Source organism: Galeopterus variegatus, unplaced genomic scaffold (assembly GCF_000696425.1).
Source record: "Galeopterus variegatus unplaced genomic scaffold, G_variegatus-3.0.2 Scaffold8780, whole genome shotgun sequence".
NCBI lineage: Eukaryota > Metazoa > Chordata > Mammalia > Dermoptera > Cynocephalidae > Galeopterus > Galeopterus variegatus.
This window is the reverse complement of record NW_007734891.1, coordinates 22,222-33,731: the sequence shown is the minus strand read 5'-3', so window position 1 is coordinate 33,731 and position 11,510 is coordinate 22,222. Positions and strand designations below refer to the sequence as shown.

Here is an 11,510-nt window from a genome sequence, read left to right as displayed (position 1 = left end):
CAACACTGAGGGTTGTGATCCGTTGCCGGACACGAAAAAAGACAAAAAGGAAAAAAAAAAAAAAGAGTCCAGGCTTTGGAGTCGGTGAACCTAAATTTGAATTTTTACTCTACCACTTCTTAGCTGTGTGATCTTGGGCAAGCCACTCTGAACATCTCTGAGCATCTTTTTTCTCGTCTGTAAAATGGGCACCACAGTACCACTTTGCAGGGGCATCCTGAGGTTAAATGGCATGATGTCTTTAGAGCACTTAGCTCATTCTCTTGCTCATAGTGAATACTCAATGATGGTAACTTTTTTTTTTTCGTGGCTGTGCCTGAGGCTCAGCAGGGGAGGGGTCAGGCTCCGGGGGTGTCCGGCAGACAGAGCTAAAGGGATGTGCCGATAGAGTGAGCATGCAGGCTTCCTCACACACCTCAGAGGTTTCAGCTGAGCAGCCTGGAGAATGGAGCTGACCTTTATGACATGAGGAAGACAAGGGCAAGCACAGTTTTGAGACACATCAAGTCAGAGTTTGGACAAGGAAAGTGTAGGTGCTGCCTCATCATCCATGTGGGAGGACACAAATTAGACTCTTGAGTGTGGAGGTCACGGGGAGGCTGGACTGGAGGTCAAGAGCTCAGGAGGGTTTAAGAGAAGACTCCAGAGGGGAAGTGTAGATGGAGGTGGAAGGACCAAGCCCAGGGTACCCAAAGCTTCCCAAGTCATCCCACATCTGTGGTGCCAGGGTCTGCACCTCATGATGAACACTGAGTACTGTACGACCTTCTGCGCCAGGCCCTGCACTTGCCTCCCATTTTGTCCTCAACAACCCTGACAGTATTGTCCTGTGGAGGTCCAGGAAGGCTGCATAACTTGGCCAAGGTCAAGCAGCTGGGCAGGGCAGGGCAGGACTTGACCCTGGAACCTAGCACTCTGGGGCCCTGATGCAGCCCTGGCTTTGGGATCCTACCTGGTCAGCCCTGGAGGGGAGCTGCTTCTGCCTGTGGTTTGGCTCCTCTTGGTGTGGCTAGAAGGAGGCATGGACACAGGAGAAAGTGGAAGTGAGAAGGCTTCGGTGACCTGCTGGGAGAAGAGTTAGAGAAGTGACAGCAGCTGGCCCCATGCTTGAGGACAGTCTTGCATCTCAGACAAGATAGGGCCCCAAGAGGCCAGACCACCTGGGGTCTTTTATTTATTTTTTTTAACAATTCTTTTCCAGAAAGCACAAGGAAAAATCAGTGAGAAATGCCTTTTCAAATGGTAGGAAGAGAAATCCAGCACAATTTTTAAAAACTTTTAAGATACTTGAAAGAATATATAAAGAAGAGTTTTAGAAAGATTTCAGATTATTTGTTCATCTTCTTTAATGGACACACTTTTTGGACAAAGAATATCCCACAGATATGCCTGGTCCTGAGAAACTCTGAATTTGTAGAGCAGGAGAATTAAGGATGGTGTGCCTCAGGCTTGAAGTTCCTGCTAACAGTTGCTAACCAGAGAAAAGAGGCAGGAAGGACTTTTAGCCACACAGGAGTTTGTGCCTATTGAAGATCAATCTGAAATTAGCATCAAGCATCTTTTAATTTTATTTATTTATTTTTCTTTTGGCATCTGGCCAGTACAGGGATCAAACCGTGGACCTTGGTGTTATCAGCACTACACTCTGACCAAGCGAGCTAACCAACCAGCCCAAAACTACCCATTTTAAAGTGAGCAATACTGAGGCATTTAGTATGTTCACAGTGTTGTGCAATCACCATTACTTCTGTTTAGTTCCAGAACCTCTCCATTGTTCCAAAATAAAACCCCTTGCATAAAGCATCTTTAAGTTGTAGGAATAATAAAGTCTCATAACCACAGCTTAATTAGGAAGGAATTGCCTTTTCATGATAAATCCAAAATAATTTTAAATGTGTTTAGAAATGTTTGAAAGAACGTGAAAAGGCAGTTCACAGAAAAAAGGCCAATGAACCTATGAGCAGATGCTCACTAGTATATCAAAGATGCAAATGAAAACAAGATATCATTTTTTACAAATCAGATTAGCAAAGATAAAAATGATTGATTGTGCCTATTGTTGGCAAGGGTATAGGAAAACAGGCACTCTCACCCACTGCTGGTGGGGGTGTAAATCAGTGTAACCTTCTGGGAAAGCAATTTGTTACCCTCTATTAAATTTTATCATATCTTCTGACTTCTAGGAATGTAGCCTACAAAAGTGCTCACACAGTATGCCAAGACATAAGTAAAAGGATGTCTTGTTTGAAAATATTTTTTAAAATGGAAACAATCCAAATGTCCATTAATAGGAGATTAATTAAATGATGAATTGTCAGTACACTGGAACAGGATGCAGCTTTTATTTTATTTTTATTTTTTATTTTTTTCATGGTATGATGCTGCTTTTAGAAAAGAAAAGAAAAAGTAAGATGGCTGTCTGTGCAGTAACCTGAAAATATCTTCTAGATATAAGATGAGGGCTGGCCAGTTAGCTCAGTTGGTTCGAGTGGGGTGCTATTAACACCAAGGTCAAGGGTTCGATCCCTGTGCCAGCCAGCCACCAAAAATAAAAGAGAAGATATAAGAGGAAATAAAGCAGATTTTCAAATAATAAGCATGAATAGTGTAATTCTATTTTTTTTTTTTCCTTTTTTTTTTTTTTTTATCTGCATGTGGGATCCGAACCCTCGGCGGGAGCACCGCCACGCTCCCAAGCGGCGCACTGTAGCAGTGCGCCACCAGGCCGGCCCGTGTAATTCTATTTTATATAAAATGACAATTATAAAAGAAATTCTCAAGTCATGTGCACTAAACTATTATGATTATTTTGGGATAGGGTCAACAATGTGGAGTTATAGGTAGATCTCTATATAAGTAAATTTTTGAAAAATTTCACAATGAATGTATAACACTTTTTCAATCAGAAGAAAAATATATTAATTTAATAAAATTGTTAGATATGTTTAATACTACTAGGTAACAGTTATATGGCCACATGCCAGAAACTCTTCTAAGTGCTGTGTAAATATTAACTTATATGATGCTTGCCATGGTCTTATGGGATAAGTACTGTCATTTTCCTTATTTTACAGATAAGGAACATGAGGCACACAGAAGTTGAGTAACTTAACCTTTTTTTTTCTTATTTATAACTTAAGTCAGGATATAATGTACATACCATAAATTTTACCCTTTTAAAGTATACGCTTAGGTGGTTTTTACTATATTCACCAGTTTTGCAGTCATCACCACTATCCAATTCAAGACCATTGTCATCACCCTGAGAAGAAACCTGGTACCTATCAGCAGTCATCCCCATACCCGCTCCCCCACTACCCTTGGCAACTACTAATCTGTTCTCTGTCTTATGAATTTGTCTATTCTGGATATATAAATATAAATTCATATTCATATAAATGGAGTTATACAATATGTGACTTTTGGTGTCTGGCTTCTTTCACTTAACATAATGTCTTCAAGGTTCATCCACATTGTGTCATGAATCAGTCCTTTATTCCTTTTTATGGCTGAATAATATTCCCTTGTGTGGATACACTACATTTTGCTCATCCATTAGTTGATAGGCATTTAGGTTGTTTCCACGTTTTGGCTAATATGAACATTTGGGTATAGGTTTCTGTCTAGAGGTGTGTTTCATTTCTCTTGGATATGGAAATTCTGGATCATATGGTAACTCTGTGTTTAGCCGTTTGAGGAACTTCCAGACTTTTCCACAGCAGCTGCACCATTTTGCATTTCCACCAGCAATGTATGAAGGTTCCAGTTTCTCCACAACCTGCCCCTAATTTTTAAGGATCAGACTGAGATTCAAGTCAGGGTCTGTGCTACTAAGTATGTTCTACCCACTCAGTGATATGTGGGGACAGGCCTTCCACATTTCTACTTGAGTGGTAAGAGAAGGGTGACTTAGAATGAGCTGCGCATTGTCTACCTAGTGGTCATTATAGTATTTTTAACATTTCACCTCATTCTACATGCATATAAACCTGATTGCGCATCATCCAAGCTTGACACCCTCCTGTGGCATCCTGTTGCCCAGCAGGGAAAGTCTGCCTTCATAACTGCCCCTGTCACCTTCCCAGGTTCACCTCCTCCACCTCCTACTCCTTTCCGTCTTATTTTTTATGCTTCTGCAGTTTTCAAACAATACTCTACGTCCCCCACCTTTGTGCTTCCTATTCCCACTGCCTGTTTCCCTGTTACCTCCATGTTTGTCTCCCTAGCTCAAAGTCACCATTCCAGACACAGCTCAATGTCACTTGGTAGCTCTTCACTCCTCCCTCAATGCAGCCCCTGCACCGTGAATTTGCTGCCGTTACCACACTTCTCACCTCATGTTGGTTCCATGTCTGCTGCCCCTGCTAGGCTGGGACCTCAGTGGCAGGAGCCATATCTTACTAATTTCTATATCCTGAGCACCTAACACAATGCCTGGCACAGAGAGGTGCTCAAGAAAGGCTGTTTAATGTAATTTAGTCTTCATTTATCCAGCATACATGTAATTACCTACTGTCCCAGTCAGACACAGACAGGGTGCAGGGGATATAAAGAGAAAACACATCCAAACTCCCAGGGCTAGTTATAGAATAAATGAAATCACTGTTGGGTTTACATAGGAGCAGATCTAGGTTTTGGAGGGTCTGAATCATATTTGATTTTGTGGGTCCTCTTAAAAAAAAAGATACATAATTAAGAGTAAAAAATGGCTAGGGCCTCTTCCAGGGCTGAGAAGTGGCCTGTGTGAGTGAGGGGTCCTGAAGCTTAAGTTTTGCTAAGCTTCAGGGAGAATCCAACTCTGTGCTTAAGGAAACATCCAGTGACCTCACCCCCAAGCAGATCCCTAGTCAATTTAACAGACCTGAATTAGAGAAGTCTGACCAGTGTGGGGACATGATTCAGTTATGATTTGATGCAAAGATAGTTTTGTAATCTGTGTGTTGCACCTACACCTGTATGTCAGACATCTGGAACAACATAAAGCATCTCATTCTAATCCCTTGGCCTGCCACTGGGGTGTTTATTTGCATCTTGCCAATGAGTGTCACTTCCTTGCAGCCTTTTTCTTGCTCCTTGTTTACGTACACATTCCTGAGGCATAATGTTCCCTTCACTCAGCTGTCAAGGAGGAAAGTCAGCACCATGACCACTGAAAGCACTCTTCATAATCAGAGTTTCCCTGGAGCATTTGCTGTTGGGAGTTGTTGCCCATTATTTACAGCAACTATTAGCAGTGATTGAGAGAGCAGTTCTATGTACAGGCTTAGCTGAGTGACAAGACAGGAAATTCAGAATTAAAAAATTTATAAGGGGGCTGGCCGGTTAGCTCAGTTGGTTAGAGCATGGTGTTATAACACCGAGGTCAAGGTTTTGAATCCCTGACCCAGCCAGCTGCCAAAAAAAAAAAAAAAAAAGTATAAGGGTGGGTGTCATGACAAAAAAGTCTTAAAACCTTTGTTCAGATTTGTGGAATTGAAAAACAATTTTTTTGTTTCTTTTTTCTCATTCAGACAGACACTTGTTGGGCCAGCTTATGGTTCTCCTATTGAGCAGACACAAGTCCTCCCAGTGAAAACCACTGTGGAACTACAGAAACGCTACTTGGTGTTTATTAACAGAGACAAGGTAGCAGCCCTTTATTCTGTTCCTCTGTAAGATGACTGTGTGTATTACGAGCAGGAACCAGTCCCAAAGATTATGAGACTAAAGGATGCCTGGTTTCATAGCCAAGCCCAACTATTTCCATCTGGGTCAATGATGATACTGAAAATTGCCCTTAGATTAGTGAGAATGACTCTCGAGAGACATTCCTGAGCAGAACTGCCATATTTTCTGTACCCCCAGTGAAGACACATGGTTTGTCCACCAAAGGATTTTTTCTTTCTTATTTACATGGAAAAACCTTATAAAGACATGCAAGTTGGGCTGAGCCCGTGGCACACTCGGGAGAATGCGGTGCTGGGAGCGCAGCGACGCTCCCGCCACGGGTTCGGATCCTACATAGGAATGGCCGGCGCGCTCACTGGCTGAGTGCGGTGTGGGCGACACAACACCAAGGGTTGCGATCCCCTTACTGGTCACGAAAAAGACAAAAAAAAAAAAAAAAAGAAAAGAAAAGAAAATAGCAGGGCTGAGCCCGTGGCGCACTCGGGAGAGTGCGGCGCTGGGAGCACAGCAGCGCTCCCTCGGCGGGTTCGGATCCTATATAGGGATGACCGGTGCGCTCACAGCACTCACTGGCTGAGCATGGTGTGGTGTGGCCGGTCTCAAAAAAGGACAATAAATAAATAAATAAATAAATAAATAAATAAATAAAGACATGCAAGTTAGTTATACTTAGTGGTACATTTAATGAATAATCTATATTGAAAAGCATAAAGTCAAAGGATACGAGAATTATTCTCAAAGAAACCTGGGCATCTGACTATGAAGGGAGGGAATCTCTTTTGTGTACCTGCTGAAGCTGTGCAGGGGGGCCCCTCAGATACACCCTACAAGGGCCTGCGTGTGGGCATCTAGCTACATTAAACATAGCTCTTATACCTGAGATGGTTCGAGATACATAGGTTCTTTCAGTACACAGATCTAAAGAGGTAACACGTGAACGTGGCCAGGCCTAGCTGGGGCCCAGTACCTGAGTCTGAATATCCAATTATGCATTCCGTCCTAGATTGGACTTCAGATCTTACCGGTTGACGGCAATCCACATAAAACATCTGCTATTGTTTGCCACCCAAATGGGGTGGCTGGAATGACCCTTTCCTATGATGGCTGCTATGCCTTCACAGCAGGAGGGCACGATTGCTTGGTAGTACAGTGGAAAATCAACTTAAGGTACGTGACAGGACAAGAAGCTTGGCCCCATTAGGAAGGTGTCAAGTGTAGACCCCTTCTTTTCACTCTGCAACAGTAGATGGGTACTGAACCCCTTCCACCTGCCAGGCACTATGCTAGGATGTCACAAGGCCTGGCCTTCATGTTGCTCCCTTGTGACATATGCCCACATTTAATGTGCACACAAAAGGTTACTATTCTGTCTCATGGACTGATGGTATTTGCAGTTCAGGCAGTGTGACTCCACCTGGATTCATCTTTGCTCCCTAAATTACTTCTCACTCTGTCTTCTGCATATTCTCACCAGCTAGAAAGATCTAGGCCGAGTCTCCAATGTGTGCATTACAGAAATAGAGTATTATTTGAAATGTGTATTTTCAGTTTACTCTTCTCACCCTCTCTGCCCTGAGCTGAGAGTCTCTGCCTAAGGTGAGGCTGGAGATTTCTAGAGTTGAACATCAGAGACTACATGGACTTTGAGTTCAAAGAGACATGAGTTCGAATAAGGGGCCTACTCTCCACTGGCTGTGGGACCGAGGGTACCTGATTCTTAACATCTGTGATCTTCAGATTCTCTGTCTGTGAAATGGCGGTAATAATAGGGACTTTTATAGGATCCTTGTAAGAATCAGGTAGGTTAATATATATAAAGCACCTAGCACAGAGCTGAGTACTAAGTAAATTGATAATATCTCTTCTTCCTGATAAGGGCATTTGCTTATAAGCTCAGGATCTTTCATACTAAAATAGGGGGCAGGCACTCAGGCAATCCTCTAGTTTAACCAAATTCAGTGAGCTGCCACAGGGCAGAGTAAACCACTCAGCAGCCAGTTCCTGTTTCTGACCACCTTCTCCAGGTCCCTGCTCTGCCTCTGTCTCAGATGGGCCTCTCTCCTGACAGCATGACATTAAGGATCCAGGTAGAAACAGCTTGTAGGCACCTCCCTTCCTCAAAGAACAAGGCTTCCAGAAAAGGACACCGCCTACCATCTCACAAGTGCACATCTTTCTTTTTATGGCAGACCTCAAAGCTTCTCCTCTTAACCTGAATATGAGAAAAAGTGATAGCCAGTTAAATCTGCTTTGGAACCACAGTGGTGTCACATTGCACTTGCAACTCTGACTTCTACTTCTGCCTTCACCTGAGAGAGTAGATCTTGGGTATGTGGGAATTTAGAAGCTGGAGGCAAGTTCTCCCATTGAAAAGCACTTCACAGTCATGTCCTCAGAATGAGCTGCTTGATTCCTGGGCACCTGGCCTGTTACCTGGACCATGATGGCCAGCAGCACCCTGGTAGGAGAGCAAAATCCTCCCTTTTTCACTGATGTCCTTTTCCCAGTCCTCTTGGGATCTGGAACAGTAGCAATTTAAAAAAAAAAGAAAAAAGCACCCGCTTTCTAGTATCTTTCCTATGCCTGGCCAGAGTCCAGGCTTCTGAGAATTTCAATTTAATCTGTTGTGGGGACAAAGGATCATTATAAACTAATTAGCACTTCATTGCTGTGTCTGGTGACTTAATATGTTCAGTGCTTCACTAATGGAAAAAATGTTAAAACCCTAAGCAAGTAAACAAACAAAATTCCCCACTAGATTTACTGATGATGAGTTGTAGGGTGAAATGAAAATGATAAATCCCTTCACATTCCAATTATCTTAATCAGGACACTCCTAGGCCCCAAACACTTATTCTCACCGCATATAGAATATCTTCCTCCCCAAGCTCTCTTTACAGGCCCTCTCGCTTCTCCTCATCTTTACTAGCATGCCACCCTTTTCCCTCCTTGTCTGGCATCTGTTTTAAAATCTCCTTCACTTTTTTCTGCCAACCTCACTGCCTCCTTTGATCCTGCTGCCCTGCTCAGACAAGAGCAGAGAGACGTGGGTTCAAATCCTAGCTTCACCACCTACCTGCTGGATGATGTCAGACCAGTCCCTTAATTTCTGTACATCTCAGTGTCTCCATCTGTCAAATGGGAATGTTATCACTGAGTTCTGCTACATAGGGGGCATTCACTGAGTGCTTACTATGTGCTAGTCACAGTGCTCATGGCTCCTCAAGCTTTAGCTCATTTCCCAGAAGTACTGTATGTATTGTCTGGTACACAGTAGGTTTTCAATAAATGTGACTTCCCTTTTGTGCCCCAATGACCTCTTTTTTGTTGTTGCAAGTGTTAGAAACCCAACTTAGGCAAAAAGAGGAATTTATGGGAAGATTGTCAGGATCCCATGCAGCCACATGGCAGGAAGAACAGGGATAGTGGCACAGTTGGACGCCCTTAGCACTCTTGTCTCTGTTTGGTTCTGCTGAAAGATCTATTCTCTGCAGAACTGTATTTCCCCACTCATCAGGAACATGGCCACCAACAGTTCCCAAATTTCACAACTTGTAACTCTTACCACAGAGTCTCTTTCCCCAGCCCTGGTTAGAGAAATCCCAATATAGTCCCCATGGTGTCTCTCGGGCCAGTTGACAGTGGCCAGGAAGCAGGGGACATAGAATAGCTCTAACCACTGGCACCTGGAATATTGGGCTATTCCCAGAGAACCTGGACGTCTTGCAAGCCTTCCCCCCAGGGGTTCCATGTGGTGACAGGCTCCTCTGTGACACTTCTTATCTTGACCTGGCCCTGCTCCAGAACTACACAGCTAAAAGTGGTTTCCCTGCCCATGGAGCTGTCAAGATTGGGCCTGGGCTTGGCCCGTGGGCCACAGTGGGGGAGTTGTCTCATCTGGACACTTGCCTCCACGGCCTGGTATTAGAGCCAAGAATGGGTGAAGACTGGGCTCTGCTGAGGGAGGACTTCCGGCCTAGCTAGAGAATGTGCTAGGTCCCACAGACCTCAACCAAGCCTGCTGGGCTTGTGCAGGGACCGACAAGAGGACTGAGGACAGTATTGAGGCTAACTTTGTGAGAGAGGCACAGGTTCGTGTCAGCACCCTTTTCAATGGTAGTAAAACTCCCGCCTTTTCTCTGGGCCAGGCCCTGTGCTAAGTGCTGTGCATGTGTTGTCTGCTTTCACCCTCACAGCTGTCCTGGGAGGTAGGTCCTGTTGGTATCCCCATTGTACAGGTCAAGAAATTAGCTCTGAGGGGTTAAATGGCTACCCAAGTGATGGCATGAGTGGTGGGACTGGGATTCACATCTTTCTGAGTCAACCCCACACCTCAACAAACAATCATTACAGAAGGGAAATAAAGGGCTTTGTGTCAAATCCTTTGTGTGCGTTCACTTATTTAATTCTTACAACAGCCTTGTGAGGCAGGCTCTATAATTCTTTCCATTTTACAGTTGACAAAACTGAGGCCAGGGAGGTTAAGTTAGTTGCCCACAATCACACAGCTTGCAAATGGCAGAGCCAGGAGACACACATATGTCCCTGGGACTCCACATTCTGGACACTTAACCATTTGTCCACTGTGGTCCACACTGAAATGTGTTTTAATATCTCAGCAAAGGGGCTAATCACCTGATTAGCAGAAATCCAGTTAGTCGATTATTATAATGATTTCAGACTATTAGCCTTTTGTATGTGGCAAAGCCAGCCTCATACAAAAGTGGGTTTCCTTACCATGTAAAGGGTCTATTTTTGGAAAATCTTACCCCATGTTAGAAAGCAGAGGGTTATTTTTATCCTACTGGTATGGGTCCCTGTGGTCTCCTGAGTTTTTATGGAAGCAATTAGTGTTGGCAGTCACCTGTACAATATCCCATTCTTTTGGCTCTGGTTGTACATGGATCTAAAGTTACGGGTAAAGCTGCTCTGCTTGAGAGGATTGTGGTTTCAGAACACAGGGGCCCTCCCTCCCTCTCTTAGGAGATGTGTTCCCCAAAGATTGCAGACAAATTGCCAAGTGCCTGCCTTGTCATCAGTGAGAGAATGTCACCATAATTAAGGTGGGTGCCCCGTACCACTAGGTTCTATGCCTGAAATTGAATTTTCTGTTTTTGGCTTCAATTTTGAAGGGACTTTTCTTAACAAGTTTACAGAGACCCTAATTGTATCTGCGCTGTAATACCCTCCAGAGGGCCGCAGTGCTGTGCTTGAAACGTGTTCACGCATGAGTGCTTTCTAATAGTGATGTTTCTGTTATTGTTCCAGCGCCCTGGAGGCAGCGGTTTCTCTTGGGGGCGAAGACTTGACCCCGTTCTATGGTCTGGTGTCTGGTGGCAGGGAAGGAAAATTCTACAGGGTAATTGTCTTTAGAGTAAACACTTCCTGGTAACATCTAGTTAGGTTTGTAAAACAAATGTGCCCAGGATTAACCCTCTTGCTTTTTTCCAAAGCTCTTTTCCCCACTGAGCTCAAAATATACTTTTTAGATAAAGTCTTTGAAGTCTTAATGGATGCTTCAGACTTAAGCCAAAATGTGTATTGCGTTTCCATTTTATTTCCACATAGGAGCTGGAAGACTATTTTTACTATTCTCAGCTCCGCAGTCAAGGTATTGGTACAATGGAGACCAGAAAGGTGTCGGAACACATTTGCCTGTCAGAGCTTCCTTTTGTCATGAGAGCAATTGGCTTTTACCCATCCGAAGAAGAGGTAGGTAGAAAGAAAACAAGAGCAGCAGTGGGATATGCTATTTATAAAAAACGACCTCTGGGAACAATAATTATAGGTCAAAGTAAAAATTTAACATTTTCTTACATAAATGGATCAGAAAGCAGGTTCTG

The 11,510-nt window shown here is 43.7% G+C and overlaps 1 protein-coding gene across 1 annotated transcript in view; it reads left to right on the top strand.

Annotated features, from left to right (window-relative positions):
* WDR66 (WD repeat domain 66) overlaps positions 1-11,510 on the top strand; it is a gene marked incomplete at its 3' end in the record, with an annotated part of 69,871 nt that overhangs the window by 36,587 nt on the left and 21,774 nt on the right. Inside the window, exons 15-19 of the mRNA XM_008593154.1 lie at positions 4,227-4,303; positions 5,463-5,625; positions 6,671-6,834; positions 10,936-11,026; positions 11,236-11,379. Of these exons, the coding sequence (XP_008591376.1) occupies positions 4,227-4,303; positions 5,463-5,625; positions 6,671-6,834; positions 10,936-11,026; positions 11,236-11,379 (639 nt within the window). The remainder of the gene's footprint in view (positions 1-4,226; positions 4,304-5,462; positions 5,626-6,670; positions 6,835-10,935; positions 11,027-11,235; positions 11,380-11,510) is intronic.